This window comes from Melanostigma gelatinosum (genome assembly GCF_949748355.1).
Source record: "Melanostigma gelatinosum genome assembly, chromosome: 4".
NCBI lineage: Eukaryota > Metazoa > Chordata > Actinopteri > Perciformes > Zoarcidae > Melanostigma > Melanostigma gelatinosum.
Window position 1 is genome coordinate 14,108,792 of NC_136637.1, and position 22,641 is coordinate 14,131,432.

The following is a 22,641-nucleotide window of genomic DNA, read 5'->3' on the forward strand; positions in this document are numbered from 1 at the left end:
AATAGAATCGACGCTTTCTGGTGTATCACAGACGCCTTCTTCAATACACCTGAAAGAGACAGTTTTGATTACATTGTCGCAGAAAAGAAAACCATTTAATGTGTTGACACTGTTAGCATGAGACGGAGAAAGCGTAACACACCCCACTCAGTACTGAGAATATGTGTATTTCCCATAGGCCTGTAAGGGAGGTAACACATTAAAAAGCACCTTCTTGCATTATGTTAAAACGGTACCATTTATTTCACAGCAAAATATTTATGATTAATCTTGTATTACATGCACTGATATTGAGATATCTGGATCCTTCTTTTTCCAGTTATGTCCAAAACCTTCATTTTAAAGACATTTTTTCACAGATTTGTCTTAAGTTGTTGACAAATGCGTAAAGGTGTCATTGTCCTTTCATATTTCCTCTCCCATTTTCTGTGTCAATTTGAAGATAGCATCTACAAACTCAACCTTTAACAGCTTATCATGGTATCAAGATTCACCCAGCTGCTCTCAGATCACATCTTTGGTTTGTGGGTAAAGTCCCAAAGGTCTCCTTGTCCCAGTGAAGCCTGTAGGACTAAACCTAATCAGGGGTTTATCCCTAATATAGGTATGATCTTAAGATATGAGAAGGCCCCTTCCCTGTTGATCCCTCTAAGGGCTGCATGCCACAAGCCATTTCCTCTTGCAGATGACACCAAAATAAAATCTTCATTGGGCGTCTCTGGGTCTTTACGCGCATCCCCCCCGTCATCCATCCATCCATCTGTGGAACAGAGGAATGACTCTCATGGACTCCCTCTTTGTGAGGAATTTGTCCGGCTGCAGATTAGATTTTCAGGAATCTGCAATGTCAATGACACTTTAGGCAGCTGCGCTAAACGGGGAGAGCATAGTGTCTGTGTGTCTGTGTGTGATCGGCTCGCTTTGTAAAGCCACCACTCGCTTATTGCATTTCCCTCGAGCCTGTGACTCATTAATCAAATATTCATACATCCCCTGTAAATACATGGTGAACACAGACAACCCTCAGAGCGCTGTGTGCCCCCCAGCACAAATGCTCTTTCATGTTTCAGACAAAAATCCCCAAATGTCTCACCCCCTCCCTACGCTTCCCTCCTGTCCGTTCAGCCCTTCCATCTTCCAAAGTTGGAGAATGTCGCTGGTCCTTTTGCTTCTGCATACTTGATGTTCCCGCTCTGTCCACACAGCCGGTCGGCCGTCCATAAAAAGAAGAAAAAAACCGAAATGGCCGAACACACAGATCAGACGGGGGATCTAAATGATGCCTTTATGTGTTTTGCCATTGCTTCTCCATGGTAGAGAAGAAAACAGACGAGGGGATTCTTCTTGGTTTCTGTCCATCCATCCTCACCCTTGCCCCGGCTCTCTCATACAAGGGACAGTTCCTTCCTTTTAAAAAGCAAGTCTCATCATAATACAAGAATTTGTATTGTACAGAAAAACAGTCCGGCATAGCTCAAACTAAGGGGGAAACACACAGATTATCCATGGTAACAGAGCTTTGCACACAAGGATATTTTCTTTTCCTCTGCAGAGGAACACAATTGCTGCCAGTGTCACTGGGTCACATTTTTTCCGGTCCCTGGTTAATGGGCTGTAGAGATGGTTAGCGCGTACGATTAGTTTTAATCTATTACATTTGACCGGGAGAGAAAGGGATTGAATGCATTTCAACACACCACTGAGGTTTGCATCGAGCACTGAAAATGAAGCAAACACTTTTTTTTGTCACTTCAAATGCTTCAAGTGGACCCAAAAGAAGCAAACGGATTAAGAAAGTCAAATATTTTTCACTTTATTAAACTTTTTGACATGTTATTAAACATATTATACAGTTAATTTATTCAAAAAGACATGCACCATGTAATGCAGGAAAGCACATGAAAAATATACATCAGTCAGAATACTGAAATGAAAACTCTAAGTGCATGTGTTCGTGTAGTTCTTCATTTCAAGTGTATTAAGGTGTAGATACTGTAAAGATCATTTTGTCACTCACTGCTGGAGACTTATTGCAATACAAAAGGGATGGTTTGAAGAGACAAAAAATCCTTTGAAATAATTGCTCGAAATTGTAAATTGCACACAATATTGATTTGTAAAGTAGATCTAGTAGGTCTCTCGGATTCCTTTATGCGGTGATAAATTGAACTGTATTTTTCTGATTCCCTCAATGTTTTTTTTATGCTTGGACTTCAGTGTGTGTTAGTAGAATATGTTAAATACTTTTACATCTTAAAGATTCTATTGTAAAGGGTAATTCTTAACAGATAGCACTTAATGAGATATGGTAAATGAGGATATCTGTTTAACGAACTGCATAAATCAGAAATGAATACCACTCTAAAACACAAGACAAGCAAACAATTATACCATCACACGCTATTGCTCTGAAATCAGCTCTAGCGTGAATACAAAGATGTGTTGGCACAATTATGAAGAAAGTGTCCTTTAAAGCATGTGTCCCACATGCTACTGCTGGTGACGTGTCGGGTGAAGAATTCATCTTGTTCGGGTTTTTTGGCACAGACGTTTGGGAAAGTTACTTTGCTCCATCATCAGAGAGCCCTCAGCCCATATTATTTGAGGCTTTTGCGATACAGTGCTAACCACAGTTAACAGACGTTTGTCGAAATACTGTAGATGTAGCCCTGTGAAAGGATTTTCAACTGGACCAACGCCATACGACACTGTTACGTCGTTGTGGTGTCGTGCTGAACTGGACCTTACAATCAAATCCCTTTGAGACTTCCGACACCAAATCTCTCAAAATTGGACGTGTCGATATAGTCGCTTTCAACAGCTTGCCTTTAAGTCCATATAACAAATAAATGGTGCAAAATGAATAGTATTCCTCTTCTTCAGAGGACTACGGGATATAAAACATTTGAAGTCACTAAATTAAGCAGAGCACCAAAAGCTTCCTGACCAAATGTTCAGCAAGCTCACATTTCCAAGCACAAAAATGAATAAATACTATAATAAGTTTTCAGGATGTGCTCACGAAGTTACAGTGGTTTTAAAAAGTTCCATAACCTGCATTGTCACAACAGGCTCAGACATGAGGCTTTGCATATCAGCAGTTCGATTGATTAAAAGAAGAAGTTCCCCCTCTGTAGTCTTTTAAACGGCGCCGTCAAAGCAGCACAAAGTCCCCGGTAGTGGTGACCGTCCTCCGCGGGTCACGGATGAAGGGCCAGTCTCTCTTCTCCGAGGTCAGGCCTGCAGACAGGTTGTAATCTCTGCCATGACCTTGCATAAAAGTGAACGCGGGGTATTTCTCCCTTGCTGACGGCCGCAGCACCTGGAACAACAACAGTGTTTCAGAGGAGCGCTAGCCTTGCACCATCCTGTACACTTCATAACAGTTTGCTTTCAATTTCATCACTTAACCTAACGAGTGGTATCTTATTGCACCTTAATTATTCCCTCTCTGAAATTACAGTATATTCATTGTCGCATAATTTCTTTAGAGGCCGGTTTACAACATCTACCCAACATGTTGACTGGTCGGAGAAGCAAAGTAAGAACAGATTCATGGCTAAATGGTGCCACCTACTGGTCAATATTTACCACACTGATCACACATTCGCAGGGCACAAAACAGAATTAATATAGCATGGTGATAATAATCATAATTGTGAAATGCTGGCACTGTGAGGTAATTTGAAGGAGTCCTGTGTTAAGGCAGCACTACTCCCCACCTTAGACAGCTCCTGGCTGATTCTCTCATAGTCTTGAGCATCTCTAGAGTAGAAACCTATGGTGCAGCTTGGGTCCATCCTGCTGAAAGGCATCTTCTTTGGTGAGGGGCAATGATACGACTAGACAAAAAGAGACAAAATACATTAGAAAATATTCATCGAGCTGAAGGGCTAGATAATGTGTTACAACTGCAGGGCATTGCATACACTTCATGACAGCGACAACAGCGAATGAGATGTATTCTGCATCATTTGATGAATGAAATCCTATTTATCTGCTGTCACAGCATCCATCAATTTACAACTCTGGTGTGTTGTCACATTGTATACCACCGCATGCAAAAGCATAAAACAAAGTTACTATACAGCACCGTGTGCTGATTTGTATGTATGGGTCCTGAAATATTCAGGCCCACAAATACCTGATCCCGTATTTGCCGTATTTCTCTTAAGTGGCAGCTTCACACATCTGAGCAGCAAATAAATCAGCAGATAGGGACTCGGTAATTGGGCCATGGGCTGCTTTAAGATTCATACCCTTAAGTACTAACAGAAACTATTAAATTCACATTACTGGGGCCGCAGTCAGCTCGTCTGTGTAATTTCACATTACCTGGAGAGGGAAATCGCTGGTGCTGACATCCACAAAAGACTGACAGTAATGAGGGTCCATGTAAATCAAGCTGTCATCTGCAAGGACAAAACAAAAGACAAGTTATTCAAAAACATCGGATTATTACAAAAACGCGCTTCTCTCCAATTTCTATGCAGAGTAGCTCAAAGTCACCCGCTTGGCCTACTGTTAGGCTTGTGTGCGTCAAATATGCCTCCCAGAAGGTTGTTGCTTTTTAATATCCACCACGGTGGATTAAACTCTGCATAATCACATGCGTTTGTACAAGCACATTCTTTACACCCACAAAAAAAAAAGAGGCTGTCATTTAATTTTTGTGGTGGGTGGGGGGGGGGAATTACTTTTACAAACACGCAATTATGTTCGACCATTTGCATATGATAAATGCTGCGCTGTGCCGCGCCTTGGCAGGGAGAATGTATCGCTTGTCATTTAGACATCATCCACCACTGTATTTCAAATTGGTAAAATGTAAATGCGTAAATATTGACTGCCAAGATGTACAACTGAAGGTTCCTCCTGGCTCCTGAAGGTGATGAAGAGTGGCTCACTTTGGGGCCCCGCAGGAAATTTAATGCATGCCTCCTATGGAAATCAATTACAGCTCACAACTTGGGAGGTTTACTCGTGATAAATGGGAGAGGCTTTGATGGGTCAGAGAGAATAAAGTAAGCCCTGCTTCACTTGCTTCCATCTCCACTCCTCTCCGTTTTCCTCACGCAAACAGGAATACATTAACTTACTTTGTCTCTCCACATATGAAGGGTATATTATGCAAAATAATCTGTTATTCACCCCAACCTCTCTCTGTGTGTCTTTCTCTGTTTTGCATTTAAGCTAAGACTAACCTTGAAATCCTACAAAGTAGCAGGCCTGTTTGGGCTTCCCTCCGATGATGCCTATGCAGTACTCCAGACTCAGTATTCTCTAAATGCAGAGACGGGGACAGAGAAATACAAAGTACATCTGACTGGGAGCCGAAATACTTTGATTTTGTTTCCCCACATACTGTATTTCAATGAGAGTAAACCAGACATTTTAAACTCATCAACCCCCATAAGTAACCTATTCACAGAATAATTACTCTTACTTACTTAAGCCCTGCGAGTGTACATGTGATCAAACGCCAAAATAGTTCAACAAACCACCCTGACCTACATGTATCCCTCACCTTTACAAAGTTAAAATAGTCAGGGTTTGTCTTCTCCCCCCCCAGCCGCACCGGGATGAGGACGATGACAGCGCGGCTGTCTGACGGGGCGGAGGCGGACACGGGTTGGTCGCTCTGTGGGGAGGGAGGGGCATCGGATCGCTCAGCTGAGGCCGGCCCTGCTCTTGGTGCCCTGTGGCTATCGATGACATCAGCACTGTACACTACGGAGGATCAATAACACAAAAGTCATTTGTCTGTTTCCATATCTGCCCAGTCAGTCAATCTATCTGCAATTCTGTCAACGTCATTAGAATGAATGGTTAATGAACAGATGATTATTTTTTTTTGTATGAGATAGACAGTTCTTATTTCTCATAATTGTCTACAATATTTCCAAAATATATGCATATTTCCAGTAAAAGTGCGATTCGTAAATGTCACTTCATTATCTTGAAATATTTCACAGTTTGTCTTTAAATATCCGAATGAACAGCAAACACCGTATCTCAAAACCTTTTGTAAAATGAGATAACGTCTCCAAAGTCCCTGCGTTGTCCGACCAAACATCCAAAACCCAAATAGATTCACTTCATACTGATACAACTCAGATAAAAGCAGCAAATTCTTCCACTTTGAGAGACAGCAAATAGTGCATGTTTAGCATATTTGCTTGATGAATGACATCAAATATTAACAACAGATTTTCTAAATTGTTAACTGTTATTTTGACTGACATTTGATTCACTCCATTTTGCACAGACGGTCTTGAGGTCGAAAGCGCACAAGTTGAATTCCCAGTTCCTCTCTGCGACTCTCTAATATCAGACTCATAACACGGCAAGAACACTCGCTCTCATGCCAGCTTTCTTCTGCTCTGGCTATTGAGAAGACAAACATGAATCAAAAAAAAAGTTATTGGGGTTAAGAAGAGGTTGGAGTGGGACGTTATAGATTTGGAGTTGATGTATTTGCTGGGTAATAGACACAGTGAGTCTCCTGTCACCCTTTCTAAGCTACTCCGTAGTCTCCCAGCGGCAGAGAGAGAGATGGAAAAAGAAGGGTCAGTTTGGGCGTTGTGCCCAGTATCCTGTTTGTATCAGCAGCAGGCTCATCTTTCATACCTGTGCAGTCCTGGGAGACATAAGCGGTTATACCCGCCAAGCCGGGGTCCATCGCCTCCTCGACAGCCTGCCTAAGAGAGAGACAGAGAGGGGAGAGAGAGAGAGAGAGAGAGAGAGAGAGAGAAAGAGAGAGACAGAGACAGAGAGAGAGAGAGAGAGAGAGAGAGAGAGGGTATAAATGTCTACATGCAGAGCTTATGCTAAGGTAACGTCAGGAGTATATACTGTATATTACCATCAACTTAATTGTAATAATTATACAATAGCCAGTTCACACATGGACAGTTCCACAAGGGTTTGTAAAAAATCCTGCTGGCTCTTCGTAATATCCGTACATACAGATTTGTTTTACACCTCAAGCACGTCAAAGAAGACTTCAGCATTTAGCTTTTATTTAATCCAATGTTTTGTATCCTTATCTTGACTAAAATACTTCTTATCAATGGCTGAAATAAAAGGGCATTAATAGTGCTGAAACTCTTTGTCAATTGACAGAAAATGAATGATGATAATTGTGTTGCACTGATTACTTAAGTAATGTATCGAGTAAAAATAACAGACACAGCTTCTCCAATATATGTTTGCTTGCTTCATTTTATACCTCTTTAAAATGCAACACTTTTACTACCAGTACTATTTTAATGAAAGTTTATATCCTAAATTATAGATAACATGAACATAATTGCCCCCCCCAAAAAAAAAATCGGTGTATTAATTACCGTAATCGATCAACAAACATGATCGTTAATGCTGTGCAGCAATAAATCATTATGTGAAAGGCAGAAGAGGGGTTCATGTGAAATGCAATGTTTAAATAAAATAGCAGTTACTCTGAAATCCACATTTTGAGACTTACTTGAGGATGTGTGCCACCACAGCAGGCCCATACCAGTCCCCCGCCTGTTTCCCCATCGTCAGGCCCATGCGAACCAGCCTGTGGAGGCCTAACAGAGCCGAGGGGCTGTCCCCGAACCAGGACACCAGAGTGCGGTGGTACATCTCTTTCAAATGTGCCTCTGCCTCCTCTGCGGATCCCCGGGCCTGGGCTTGGTGCGTGGGTGGTGATCCTTCATCGGAGGGCCTGGGGGAACTTTGCAGAGAGGCCTCCAGAGAGGCCACCAGACGCTTGGCTGCAGTGGTAGTCCACGTCTCTGTGTCTAAAGGCTGGAGCGACATCGCCTCCGACCAGGTCCAGTCTGTGGAGGAATAAATCATCAGCTACAATCAACATTAGGGACCAAAACCTAAGTAAAGTTGCCTTTGAATACACATGGTATTAGGCTTAAGAACTTTACTTCTTAGACTAGTAGCCTATGCTGCATTTAAGAATCTATCAATTGTTGAAGAATAGGCTGCCACTCAAAAACACCTTTGACAAAGAAAGAAAGTTCTAGAGATGAGATTTAACACACGATATTGAAGGAGAGTAAAGAGATAGGACAGCATAGGTTCAAAACAACTGTAACATGACAACACAGAAAAGAGATGAACAATCCATACGTAAAATAGAGGTTGTATTTATAGTGCAAGAAAAGCTCACAGGTTTGTAATAAAATATACTATTTGACCAGATATCTATGAGGCTCTCTGAACCTGATCATTCAACGCATCAAAGTTCAATTTACAGCAAGCAAAAAGTCTTTAAGAACTTGTGAAATTTAAGCTTTTTGCCTTAAACAGACAGAACCTTGTGCGCTTCAGTCACAGAATAGGTGTCATTCTGTTCAATTATAAGTTTGAGTGTCCCAGTATTTCACTTTAACGGTGCCTTAGCCTTACAAACAGGGTGGGAGCCGAAGGCAGCAAGAAAGGGAGTGGCCCAGGCCATAAAATGGGCCAGAGTAGAGTCTAAGGCATTAACAAAATGACCTTGATCCAAAGTGAATCAAAGTGAAATTGATCAATAAATATCCTTAAGTGGCCATTAGTCATTTTATAGAGAAATATTTCATTAGTGACATATTTTAGATTGGACAGAAGAACAAGTTTTAAATATTGTTTTCTAAATGACTGCATTAAACTGGCAGTCATCTCATTGTGTGGCCCGGTAAAGTCTCGGACACTTCAGAGACAACAGCTCTGACAAAGATATGAGCAATTCACTCATCTTAAATGCTTTGCATCAACTAAATTAAACTTGCCCTTTCAGAGGATGAGGAAACTGTCTAAACTGGCTACAAGTTTGGCTTCCTGCTTAGAAAAAGAGGTACTGAACTATCATTACAAAAAAGGCTTTTGCTAATGAATCAATGCCCACCTCCACATTCATATCAAGTATCAAATGAACACCTGGGAGCTGCAGGGTGTAAGCAATCTCCAAATATCTACACTGGCAGCTTGTTGTCTTGGTCAAAGGCCGATCAACAGTGGCTGTTAAGTAAGAAGGAAGGTACATTTTGTCACAATCAGAATTTCCAGCTAGTCTGATGCGATTTTTCCCCACTAAAATTGTCAAAGAAATGATTTAATCTCATCTAGCGTTTCACAAAAAATTGGAAATTATTAAAGTAAAGTAAAGAAGAAATATATTTAGCATTCCCTCCTATCCCTTTGAACGTCTATGGTCGGACAATAAACTCAGGCGTGGTCACCATCTTGCTACTCACCTCTGCCCAAGAAGTGCAGAATAAGTGCCTGAGCCAGCATCATCTGCCCGGCTCTCAGCATGCAGCCCCAGCCGCAGTCGGAGGTCAGGGTGGAGCTGGGCAGAGGAGGTAGCTCCTCCCTGTAGGTGAGCCACACTCGGGATGCAAAATCCTTGCGGAAAGCCTCAATGTTCCCCATGACGGAGTCCTCGTCGGCGGCTTCGCAGCAGGCTTCTGTGGCGCTGTCGTCATCTGGGGCAAACAAATGACGTGATCCAGATGATAAATCTACTGGTTAAAGTTAATCATGTATTCATTTTAAGAATCCTACTACTATTTCTGTTTTGGACCTCACGTAAAAGCGCGTGTCTCATTTCAAATCAAATAATTGCACAATGGAATTTTTTTTATTTCTGCAAAAGGGCTGTGCACCAAAAAAAATAATGACCCAAGTAATATCTTCCCAATCTTATGTCCTAGTTACTGGCCGTGAGTGATAATGGTGTTACACTGCTTTGTCATCCTTTGTGGTCCCTGCAATTACATCTGAAATGTCCTCACCAGACCCCATGTGGCTGTTACAGTAATGACATTAAATGGTGTGTATGTCAAGCCTTTGGATGAGTATGCATGTGAATGTCAATATAGGGAATGCAGTCAGTGTGTATTGTAATTGTAGTCGTATGCGTGCGCACTATACCTTCAGCCTTAAAATGGTAAAACTTTCCGAGGAGCAGCACCGGGGAGTTTCTACTGAATGAGGTCTTCGATTTCAGAGCCCAACCTAAGACACACAATGAAGAAGACAATGGGTTACGGTTAAATTGCCGGTTAAAAACCAAACTCGTCCTATTGTGACGACCCCGCCTCTTTTGGCTGCTGAGCTGGCTGCTTGTCTGCGTGGTTGGGTCGAATTGGGAACACCTGTGCCCAGTGTTCCCGGTCCTATAAGAGCACACCTCACCTGTTCCACGTAGTCTTTACTTTTACCACACTCACTCTTTCATTCATGCGTACACATTAGCACCACTGACCGCCACACCTCATGAGGTTTTGACATTTTTATTTGTTGAAACTCCTCTTGTTATTTGTCATAGTTTTGAGCCGGCCACAAAGGTAGATAATAACCATGCTGTTTTAAATAAACACACTTTAGTCTTACTGAAAGAATACAATGTGGCACAGAATGACATAGAGCTATTTTAAGGGCTGACTCAACAGCAGCAGGTTGTCGTCTCATTGAATTCTGATGCGTGTTATTATTTGTGCCGACTCTTGTGTCTGCAGTATATGTTGTTGATCTCTCTCTCTGTATCTACTTTGACTCGTACGTACACATTGTATGTTATTGAACGTCATGTTTATGTGTACCTGTCTTTGTTCAGCTGTAGTGTCCTTGTTTGTTTAGCTGTATGTCTATGTATTTATATCCTCCTGGAAATTGTTCTTGGAACTGTGTGTAAGTATAATGAAGGACAACAAAAGTCAAATTATTTTTATGTGTACACATACTTTGTCAACAAAGCTGATTCTGATTTCACTTGTACAAATTCCATTTTAAGTAACATAACTCAGGTCAAGAAAATAAGATTGAACGTTATATGGACAGGTCGAAACAACACAGAAAGTAATGCATGAAAGCATTAGAAATAAAGTGAAGACAGGACTGTGTGTGTGTGTGTGCTGGCCTAAAGCAAATTACTTACTGTATTTCACATTGTGCCACACAGAGAAGAACTTTGTCTTCAATGTGTTCACCTCGTCGCTCGTTTTATTCTCCATTTGGACCAGCAAGGAATGCAACCCATTCCCAAACCGCGCACGCACCCTAGTGCACAAACACACGTGCGAACGCACAGAAGAGAGTGTGCATAGTTCACTGGATCAGCATCACTTTCTAAAGGAAAATTACACTTGCAGTGACCGTGACTGTTACCTCGGAACTTCCTCTTCGATCCAGGTTTTTGTTCCCACTTGTAGCGTTGTACAAACGTTACAACGTTGTATATTGTTGTAATACCAATAGTTTAACCCAGTGTATCGCCCATGACTTGCAGCATAACCTAAAACTGCTTTGCGGTCTGCAATGTTTACACATTGAGGAAGTAGAAGAGTGGAAACTCGTGATCTCGCGGGGTTTCCGTTGGGGCTGAGAAGACGCTCGATGTATAAATCCAGGTAGCCCGACCGGGCGGGGTTTGCCGACGATTCACTGGTATCTGGAATTAAAGCTCCGCTCGTTTGAGTTATTCCTTGTGACAAAACATACTTTATTGTATAAAGGCGCAGTCTATGATGGAGGTAGGGCGACGAATAAAAAGCCAGAGGCGTCTATCTCATCCAAACACATTCATCACGTCATCTCCAATTAACATCATCATTTGCCTGTGAATGAATAACCCATCAATCCACATGCATGGTCACATCACACACCAGAATAAACATACACCATAGGAATTTTAACATGGTGATTATTTTTTTAACTGATCACTGGCAAAAGTTTTAAGATTATTTTTTCTTTCTTTCATTTTTAAAATATCCTGTTTTAGTATTCAGCATGATATCAGTTGTCATTGGTAACTTTTTAAAACGTTGTATGAATTGTGTTTTTACTGTATATTTATCAATTTTTCGTCCACAGGCTTCTCCTGAAAAAGTGATCCTGTTCTCAGTGACATCAACGAGACTAAACATATTACAAATGTTTAATGTTAAATAATTACTCGATAAGGAAAATCGGATATTATATATCTGTTGAAGAATGCTAAAGATGAATAAGACTTTAATTGAAAGCTTGCAAAGTGGTTACTATTGAGGGAAAGTGAATAAAATAAATATAAAAACCATTTAGCAACAAATAAAAACGACTAAAAGTATACTTGTATTATAATCGAATGAATGCAAATGATTTAGATTTGTATAACTCATTTGAGAATGGGAAAAAACAGTTTAAATTAAAATGAAACTATTTTTACTTTGGCTCTATCCTCTATGTTGTGTATTTATTTTGTATTGTGTAGATAGGACAACAAGGCTCTCATATTTGGGCTTAATATTATACAATATTACATCATATGTGTCTAATCTCTCAGGTAAAAGCATAATGTCTGTCTTGAAATGGATGTCCACGGTGCTTAAGGAGGAATAATCAAATAACAATGATAAAATAAACAAAAATAAATTACATTTATAGAAAAGGATGACTCTGATGTACAATTAATGTACAATGTAAAATCTTTATTAACAGTGTAGTGCAGCTTTATTCCTCGCAGTACGGTGCGCAATGGCTTTTCTTTGGGGTGTGTTCTGTTGCAAACCATTACTGCCATTACGGTAACGATCCCATTCTCCAGTTTTCCAGTTTTCCCTGTGGCCGTAGTGAGTGACTGGAAAGCCGAGTCTGCCTCCTGCAAGCCTGCAAGCCTGCCTGGGAATTTTAAAGCACATCAGCGGCCACTGCCATGGCTGAACGCCGCGCCTTTGCCCAGAAAATCAGCAGGTAAAAGACTCGAGATCCCGATACGAGCTCGTCAAAGGCGCACCGAGGCACTATGCCGCCTCTATGTAGGTCGCCCTCAGACCAACCGCTGAGGGAACCCTGTGGAGGAGGCCCAGCTATCAAAGCTAGCCGCTCGTTAGCCACATCAGTGGAGATGCTCAGACCCACCCAGACAGACGGCGTCACCGCTAGCTTCTAGTCTCTCTCCCCCTGAATGCTAACAAAGGATGGAGACGTTACATTGTTGAAATACATGTATTACAGGCACTCGGGTTTTCGGTCGTTATCCGCAACGAAAGGGACTCACTGTAAATTGAAAACTGTTAATTTTTGACAGTTGGCTAACCTGCCTACTGTAACGTTAGCTAACGATGGGAAGCTAGTGGGCACTAACGGTAGAGATGAGACTGAACTTTAAGTTGTGTTTTAAGCGAGAACCCATTGACAAGAGAGATCATTGTAATACAGTGAGACTGGAAACAAAAGCCTCCATCAGCAGCTAGTGAACAGCGATGTATTAATCTCTCCATCGCCTCTCAGACAGATCAAAGTACGTTAATCTCTTTAACAAAGGTCTTTGTGCGAGCTGTCAAATACCATCATCCCAGCTGATAGATAGATATTCTGTTGTCTAACTATCAACACAAACATGTTTTGCTGATAATTGAATTCACAGTCAAGTCAATCGTTTAAATATTGAGAGAAAACTAATATTTGTCTGCTTATTGATTCAGTTTTTCCTCCGAATCAATGTCAGACATTTTAACTTTTACACCCTTCTGGAGAGTTTATCATGATGAGTTGGAGAAGAGGAATATCTGTTATAATGCATTTAGTTTTCTATATGTAAAAACTACATTATTGCAGAACATACACATCTTCTCTGTTTTCTTCTCTTCGACAAAACATTGCATGTTGGATTCTGAAGTTGTGTCTGCTGTGATTGTGGATGTCAGGATGTTTACTTTGCTGGTGTTGCCTGCATTTCTATTATAGTGTGAATCCAGTCCCCGTTAATGAAAACCACGTCCTATTATTGAGAGTTTTCGTATTGATTTCTGTGGATTGAGAATGCCCCATCTCATGGCAGGTTGTTTACACAGGATGAGGCTGAGATGCCTGATGGGATGGTCAGCTGAGGAGACTACTTTCTGACACAGTTTCAACAGGAAACAAGCATTTTAAACGTCACAAAGGTGGTTGGCTGTTGTATCACAACTATACTGTGCAAGTCTTTGTGATATTGTATTCACGTCATGCATTTGTGCAGTTGAAATCTCAGTGAAACTTCCCGAAACACAAGGTTAAAAATGTGTTTGCTGTTTTCAGACTCTTTTAATGTTGCTCATGTTCATTTACCTATGGGGAAAAAAGAGCCTCAATTCCACCTTTTTAAGTGATTTTTAGCAATGGAAGTAAGTTAGCTTATGTCACACATTGAGGCAAACAAACAAAATGACTCAATTTGTGTTACTAAAGTGACTTTAACCCAGCAGTTTACACCACATGTCGAAGTTGAATGGTTCTCTTATAGTATGATCTTCAAATGCCACCATTTAATATATTTTTCCCCGGGAGTTAGCGGTGTTATTACCATCTTCAAGATAGAGACGGCTGTTTGTTTACCCGAGTTATTCGTTTGTGCTGAGTGAAGGTCTGGTGGGAGGACTGTGGAATGTGTTTGTCGGTTCAGTGCCGTTGCCTTTCTCCGTTTGTGAACAGCGCTGCACTGCAGAGGGCCACTGGATCTCTACTACAGCACGTTATCATGTTCTTCTAAATGAAGTTCATCTTAAAACTGGCCAGTCGGGCCATGCAGCTGTCATTGTAGGAGATTAGCTTAAACCTCCTCTGTTTTGCAACCTTGTATTTCTTTATGATGGAACAGTGATGAACTCAGCAGCACTACGGTGGCTTTAAGGGAAACCAGACTCTGTTCAGACGATTGCGGTTTTGCAACATTGCTGACTGGATCGCACCTAATCCTTGCTCACCACCATTACTGTAACCTTCAAACTAGTCACTGTGATAGTGCTTTCAGAATGGAGAGCGAAGACAAACAGAAGATGGGTGTTGCTTATGAAGGAACGTAATGAATACACATAGTTAATCCTAATGGTTGGATCCATACAGCCTCTGTGTTACCTATGTAACGTCACCTTGTGCCTTCAGAGTTTTGAACCTCATCCTTGGTTCAAATTTGTTATTTGTTCGTGTCACTTTGGGCTACTTGCTGCGTTGTGTTTTTGTTCAAGGCAAAGGTCTGAGTGGTTTTCGGTGCTTGCTGTGATTTAGAGCACCTGTGTATGAGTGTGGCAACAGCAGCTGTTGAACAGCAAGAGCTTTGTGCTGACCACTGGGGTCCAGAGGTTTTCACTTGTTTCTTTCCCCTCTGTCTGGGTGGAATATAGGCGTTTGTCCGAAGCGACACGGTTAGACTATGAGACACAGAGAAAATCCTAATTGCGTGTAAAATTGTTCAAGTTAGGAAGCCTAATCTTTAAAAGCTTCATGTATTTCAGGTAAAAAATAACAAAATCCAGCAGTGTGAAGGAATGCTTTTAATATGTTGATTTATTTCAGTTGAATAACAGTAAGTGTCATCAGGTGTCACTTTGGATTGAAAGTTTGAAACCATAAAATATCTCACAATACAATATTATTGCATAATGTTAGCCACTTTGTTTTAACATTAAACTCATTTTATGTTCTCCAGGAATAACAGTTTGATATATGGAAATGTATGAATATTGCAATTTATTACTCTTTTTTTTATTAATGCCCTTTTCGCAGCTAAAATGATGAATACCACTTATCCTTAGAACTGAATGTATTTGATTGAATTATAAGGTAAAATTGGCTTTATCTTGTGATACTGTTGGCCCCGGAGCGGCGATTGTTTTCTCTTTTGATTCGCACACATATCTGAAATATAAAAAAAATGTATTTTGTCTTCAGTTTTGCCTTTATTTAACAGTTCTCACAGTGTAGCGAGAGACAGGGAACAAGGTAAGAGATGTTGCAGAATTGATATATTATGACAATAAGCTCATGATGCTTAATAGGCTATTTAAGGGGGTAATTCCCTCTTCAGTTCCACAGGTTTTAGGCTGTGTAATAGAAGAGTGCCTTGCAGTATCGATCATAATGTATCATTGCGGAGTGTGTTTCAGTCTTGTGTTTTGCAGAATCACCTGTTTTCTCCCATTGTTATTATTATTATTATTATTATTATTATGGCCAAACATTGTTACAGTATTGTATTGTTGTGATTCTCAGTCATAACAACAAAGCCAACAGTGTCTAGTTTGTGCATCATTACACAGACTTCTCTTCCTCCCTCCCTAAACCCTCCCACCTCTCCTCTGTATGCAGGACTGTGGCAGCAGAGGTCAGAAAGCAGATTGCTGGCCAGTATGGGGGGTCCCCGCAACTATTCAAGAACCTCAACGTCGGGGCCGCAACAAGCAACACAGTGAGTTGTCTCAGAGACCGGTGAAAGGCCGGAGCCTGCTGTTGATATCGAGTCTTTGATCATCACACAAGTGTGATAGCAGCTGCTGCATAGTCTGAAAACACAGCATAAATTACAATGACAGTGTCTCAGCTGTCAACAGTTGAGACGCTGTTGTTTTTTCACATTAGCCCAAATAGAATTCTGGTGTCTGCTTTGTTGGGAAAACAAACACACACACTGATGAACTCTCTGCTCACGTGCCTGTATTTGTTTTGGTGTAAAGAAATCACACTCTGTGCTGGTTGGAAAACAATGTACTGTGCCAAACTTGTTACCATTCTTAAGATGTTTTTATATGTAGCTATAGAGTGTAGATTTGATTTGAACGATAACATTTTGCAGGGGTTGAAATGTAGCTTAAATGTTAGACATGCATCATCAAATGTTGCTCAAAGCTACTTGGTCCCTTTTGTCATATACAACTTTACAAGTGTAGTATTTTAACAGTAGCGATGCCTGCTGACATTGGTCTCACCACAATATTACAACCTAAGACAAGGATGTCATTTTCTGTTTATTAGAATGGCCGCACAGCTGTTGTTGTAAATACCATGAGGGTTAACCGTTGATTGGCCTGTTCCCCACATCCAATTTCTGCTGCAGTGTTTGTAGGGTTACAAATGATTGAGGCCAGACAATATGTTTGTTAAAGGGTGAGTGCCAAATTCCCCCTGAGCAGCCCGGAGCCACAACACCAGCAAATGCTCCCCGTCCCCTCCTTAGTTTGGGCTACAGTTGGCTTTTAATTAAACTCTGAAAGGTATTCATGTTCAGAGAGAGACAGAGAGCGAGAGAGATACAAACCTAAGCACACTTTCACACTTAAACTGAACCTGCTGAAACAGAGATTCCCCTTGGGTTTGTCATTTTAGAAGCATCGTCAGACCAGCAAAACCATTAGGCTGAGCTTGTAGCACACTTGCTAATCTGGTTGCTTGTATCACTTTGATGGCATTTTAAAGCATTCGCCCAAATCACAAATGTATCTGTTTTTAGAAGTGATTTTCCTCTCAACAGAAATCACCCCCATATTGTGGACCCGTTAGTGCTGTAAGCTCTGTTACTTTCCTCAGATGTTTTATGGGGAATCCATTCCCTAAAGCCTCAAACGAGAGACTTTTAAGACTTTGCCAAGACATTTATGTACATTAAAAATAAGAAGAGGTGCAGACAGGAGAACTGAATAGCTGACAAAGTCTTCAAAGCTAATGAACTCTTCCCATCCCTCTGATCCCCCCCCCCCCCCCCCCCCCTCACTGCTCACCAGGTTCCCCTCACAGAGGCGGTGGAGCCGGTGGATTTTGAGGAGTACCTCATCACTCACCCTCCCATCGTTGAGTCAGGTCCCCTGAGAGATCTGATTGAGTTCCCCCCAGATGACATCGAGGTCATCCACACACCCAGGGAGTGTCGCACAGTTGCGCAAGCCGTCCCGGAGGAAGGGTAAGGGTGCTGTGCGATTGAAATACTGAAGTAGTTGTGGCGGTAAAGCAACTACAAGGAACTATCATTTTGTGTTGACTTTGCCGGCCCCTGTGGACAAGGCCGGTAGTGTTTTCCATGAACACCACAAATCGTGAAAGAAAAGAAGAAACTTGGTCATCAATATCTTTACTCACTTCATTAGTCTCAACTTAATACATACTACTATCAATTCCCTGGTGCAAGTTGGCCATCATTGTCTTAATCACAGAAAGCTTTGCAGGGACAAATGCAGCTAACGTTAGCTTCGTTTTAGCCACCAACGTGAAATCTCATGTCGATGTAAAACCACATCTCACAATGAGTGTTTCAAACAAAGGTATTTTACACAGAACGCGACAACCGCACCACTGCGCCATGCAACCCATTATTTCCAATGCCGTGTGAGGCGCCATGACGGCTTTTTGCTGCGTTGAGCAAGGAACAGCGCGCCGCTCGTCGAGCCCAAACTGTGCCCTAAGTACAAGGTGCTAAACCTGAGTAACGGCAGAAACGGACAGTTTGCTGATCCCGGACTGCATCAGCAAACAATCTGTTGCTGCCGTTACACAGTTAAACCCGGTGTGATGACCACCAGCCCGCTGCGACAACAAATCCTACAGGAAACACTGGAAATGTTTATTCATGATTGCGTGCACGGGACAACCAGAACCAGGATTGTGTGGGGCAGACTGTCAGACCCTGCTGGAGTAAGGCAAGGAAAGTTTATTTGTATAGCACATTTCAACAACAAGGTAATTCAAAGTGCTTCACATAAAACCATTAAAAGCATCAAAACATAAGGCAAAAGAAAGGAGATTTAAAAACAATTAAGAACATTCATTAAAAAACAGTGTAAGAAATAAAATGCAGTCGTAAAATGCAGAAATGCAGGAAATTGATTAATATATTAATTGAATGTGGTTCAATTAAAGGCAGCAGCAAACAGAAAGGTCTTCAATCTTGATTTAAATGAGCTGAGGGTCTCAGCAGACCTGAAGCTTTCTGGGACTTTGTTCCAGATATGTGGAGCAGAATAACTGAACGCTGCTTCTCCATGTTTAGTTCTGACTCTGGGAACAGAAAGTAGACCGGTCCCAGACGACCTGAGGGGTCGGGATGGTTCATAAGGTAGCAGCAGATCAGAGATGTATTTTGGCCCGAAACCATTCAGTGCTTTGTAAACCAACAGCAGGATTTTAAAGTAAATTCTTTGTTGGACAGGAAGCCAGTGCAAAGACCTCAGAACTGGAGTGATGTGATCCACCCTCCTGGTCTTAGTGAGGACTCGAGCTGCAGCGTTCTGAATCAGCTGCAGCTTTCTGACTGACTTTTTACAGAGACCTGTAAACACACCGTTACAGTAGTCCAGTCCGGGTTTTAACATCAGTGATTGAAGCTGAGCGGTGACAATTACTTCTGTTTTATCTTTGTTTAATTGAAGAAAATTCTGGCACATCCAGTTGTTGATTCGTTCAATGCAGTTACCCAGCCCTTGTATGGGATTATAGTCCCCTGGTGACATAGTTATGTAGATTTGTGTGTCGTCTGCATAATTATGATAACACACTTTGTTGTTTTCCATAATCTGAGCTAGAGGAAGCATGTAGATGTTGAACAGAAGAGGCCCCAGTATTGAACCTTGGGGAACACCACATGTCATTTTAGTCAGCTCTGATGTGTAATCAGCTACAGACACAAAGTATTCTCGGTCCTTCAAGTAGGATTAATAACTTTTCTAAAGGGACTCTGGAACTAACACCACCACTTTAGCCTGCAGGGACCACCAAAATCAACACCGAATGAAAGTTCCTTGTCAGAGCTTTCAATCACTAAAGGCATATACTTTTTTTAGATTAAATACATTTAGTTACTTGAATTCATAAAAATATATAAACATTAAGCAAATATTGTTATAAAGATTATTGATAAAATATCCCTGAGTCTGAATTTGAACCAGAGTATTGAAATGTAAAATGTTGTTATGATTACTGTCTTTAGACATTTACCACGTGGTTCCACATTTGATTTCCACTTTCCATCTCTATTATCATTTATTAAATGGTAAACGTTATTACTTGCCACGCTGCCCTCTTCAAATTGTCTGCCACATGGCCATAAGGCTTTGCGAACTCTATCTTTCCATTTCCCTGCTTTGTGTTCGATGCGGCACACAAGGAGTTTCATTAGTAAAGTAACCTAATCAGACCAATCGCCTCCCTTCTAAAGAAGTAAAAGAATGTTTTTTTTTGTGTATGTCTCTTATAATTTTCTTTTTCTGATTTTGCTGTTATTCCTTTTGGACTTTTGGAGGCTATAGTGACGTCAGCAAAAGGCGGACATTTTTTTCAAAAGTTTGCAAAGTAGTGTTCAGTCACTGCACTGCACCACATGTTTAAAGATGAAAGGCTCGTGGGCTTAATGTCATTACTTACTGCAGCTTTGGCTCTTGGTCTGACACAAACATTGCAAGTGCATGTCACTGTGTGATGTACCAGGAAGATTAAATCACATCAGCCTGATAGCCTGTCATCTTTGTGCACCGAGACTAATGCGTTTAAAGCGTGACTCGTGCTGTTAAAATCCAACGTGTTTGATTGATTGAGTGTGTCTGGCTTCAGGGACACTGATACTCATGTCAGAGACTGTGTCAGATCCTACACGGAAGATTGGACCGTCGTCAACAGAAGGTAAGGCTTCACTGTGTGGAATTATTTTATCACCCGATTTCACTCGTTAACTCTTTAATATTGACATTATAGCTGTAAAAAGTGATGACGACATTGAGCATTAATGTTAAGCACAGGACTCTTTTTCTCCATTAGATACCACAAGCTTGGTACAGGCTTTAACCCCAACACTCTGGATAAGCAGAAGGAGCGTCAGAAGGGCCTGCCCAAACAAGTGTTTGAGGTGGATGAGATGCCAGACAGCAGCAGCTACCAGGATGACCAGGTACTTAATCATTAAGTTGTTAAAAAAAAAAAAGGAAATTTGTGATCTCTATTCTGATTGATGATAGAAAGATATTTGGATGACCACATAAATAGTTAGATATTTTTTTTGTGTTGTTTGTCCTGTAGGATGACCTGAAGCGGCGGTCGATGTCTATAGACGACACCCCGCGTGGCAGCTGGGCCTGCAGCATCTTTGACTTGAAGAACTCCCTCCCCGATGCCCTCCTCCCTCACCTCCTCGACCGGGCCCCCAACGAGGAGATCGACAGGCACAACGAAGAGCATCGCAAGGCCAACCGCCACCGCGAAGTCTTCGCGCTGCACCCGGCCCTCGATGAGGTAGACCTTTCACCCGTTTACTTTCGCTGGAACCCCTTTTTCTGCCAGTCACCATTACATCTGTATGTACGTTTTGTACTTGTCTGTAGAAGTTTTGAAGGTTACTCAGTCCAAGTAAGGCAATGAATTCAATCTTCTGTGTTTTAAACCAGTCCCAGGATGTCACAAATCAGTTTTTCATCACAGCGTGGATATTCACAGTCGTGTTGAATAAGAGTTACTGATTTTTTTTGTGTTTGTGATCTTCTCTGACTGTGTAGGAGGAGCCCATTGAGCGCCACTGTGTGCCTGAAGTACCAAAAGAACACTTTGGCCAGAGGCTACTCGTCAAGTGCTTGTCCTTGAAGTAAGTGGTGGACAGCCTTTTTTTCAGGGGGGAAAAAAGCCTTTAACTCTTTTATTTAACTGCTGCTTTCTGCTGACCCCACTCCTTTTTCCTCTCTCCTTGAAGGTTTGAGATCGAAATTGAACCGATATTTGCCAGTTTGGCCTTATACGATGTCAAGGAAAAGAAAAAGGTACGCTGTTATCCTTTCCTCAGTGCCTCCTCAGCCCTGAGTTGTTGTTGTCACTTCTGCAAACCATTAAAATTGTTGGGAGGCCAAAATGAATTTGATGAGTTGACTATAAAACTTTATGTTGTGGCCCTGTTATGCTTGTAGGAATGCAGTTAAATCATAAACTGTAACCATGTATCTGTCTGAAGAAGATCATCCATTGTTGGTTCTCTCCACTTTCCTTTAGCTGACAAACACTAGAGGGTAGCAGTTGCCTTGACAAGTAAATCTCTCATATATATTGCTCTGCACTGGAGCTCCATTACTTTACCAAGTGGGTCATTTGTTACTGATATGTTATCCTGATTGTCAGCCACTACAAGGAAGAAATCCGGTTGCTGTGACATAGCCATTCACTCAAAAGTGATGATTGAATATGGTTGTGGTGTGGACAATGGATGACATTTAAAATGTACTTTATGATTGTGTTCTAATCACCTGTGCGTCTGTTTGGATGTGTCCCTCAGATATCGGAGACCTTTTTCTTTGACTTAAACTCTGAGCAGACGAAGGGGATGCTTCGTCCGCACATTCAGACGGCAGCCATCTCTACGCTGGCACGCTCTGCCATATTCTCCATCTCCTACCCTTCCCAGGACGTCTTCCTTGTCATCAAGGTCACGCAGTTCTGATTTATTTAGTCTTGATTTAGGAAAAAAAATAGATACGTTTGTGTGTAAGACGTAAGAATTTTTGAAGATACCACTTTGGAAAACAAAATGTAGAAAAGAACCTTGCATCAAAAGTGTCGAGTCCAGCCAAACTATATAGTGGAAATTAGGCATAACGGATGATTCAGTCGAAGGTCTGTTTCAGCAGTAAAGATGTTGGTCGCTGCTTTCGACACCTTTTCACTCATCATTATTTCCTTCATGGCAGCACAACGCACTACACGAGCCATTAGAAACCCCTGTAGGTTTCACCCTGAGAGACACCATCAATTATTGATACTGTGATGTTGGACTTAAAGGAGATTGTTAGCCGAATTGCATTAATGCTGCAAACAACTCATAATGCAGTAGTCTCTGTCGGAGCCAGTGTTACACTGGTTTCTGTTTAAAACGGATATATGATCCCTGAATGGTCCTCCAACGCA

At 41.5% G+C, this 22,641-nt stretch overlaps 2 protein-coding genes across 3 annotated transcripts in view; one reads left to right on the plus strand and one right to left on the minus strand.

The window, feature by feature from the left end:
• Nucleotides 1-1,879: 1,879 nt before the first annotated feature.
• On the minus strand, nt 1,880-11,273 carry atg4c (autophagy related 4C, cysteine peptidase). Of its 2 annotated transcripts, none has more exons than XM_079267837.1 (11): nt 11,152-11,273; nt 10,922-11,043; nt 9,916-9,999; nt 9,237-9,467; nt 7,487-7,826; nt 6,631-6,701; nt 5,528-5,730; nt 5,205-5,283; nt 4,336-4,412; nt 3,779-3,842; nt 1,880-3,322 (listed from the first exon to the last, which is right to left on the minus strand). In XM_079267837.1, exons 2-11 carry the CDS (start codon nt 10,995-10,997, stop codon nt 3,201-3,203), a joined length of 1,347 nt encoding a protein of 448 aa, XP_079123963.1. In that variant the 5' UTR covers nt 10,998-11,043; nt 11,152-11,273; the 3' UTR covers nt 1,880-3,200. The 2 variants fall into 2 exon arrangements, with proteins under 2 accessions (XP_079123963.1, XP_079123962.1); XM_079267836.1 differs by having other exon boundaries at nt 3,723-3,842.
• A 1,322-nt stretch (nt 11,274-12,595) lies between these two features.
• dock7 (dedicator of cytokinesis 7) overlaps nt 12,596-22,641 on the plus strand; it is a 46,094-nt gene continuing 36,048 nt past the window's right edge. The window contains 9 exon segments of the mRNA XM_079267445.1: nt 12,596-12,714; nt 16,090-16,189; nt 17,499-17,674; nt 20,314-20,382; nt 20,518-20,647; nt 20,776-20,988; nt 21,249-21,334; nt 21,440-21,506; nt 22,013-22,162. Of these exon segments, the coding sequence (XP_079123571.1) occupies nt 12,677-12,714; nt 16,090-16,189; nt 17,499-17,674; nt 20,314-20,382; nt 20,518-20,647; nt 20,776-20,988; nt 21,249-21,334; nt 21,440-21,506; nt 22,013-22,162 (1,029 nt within the window). The 5' untranslated portion in view covers nt 12,596-12,676.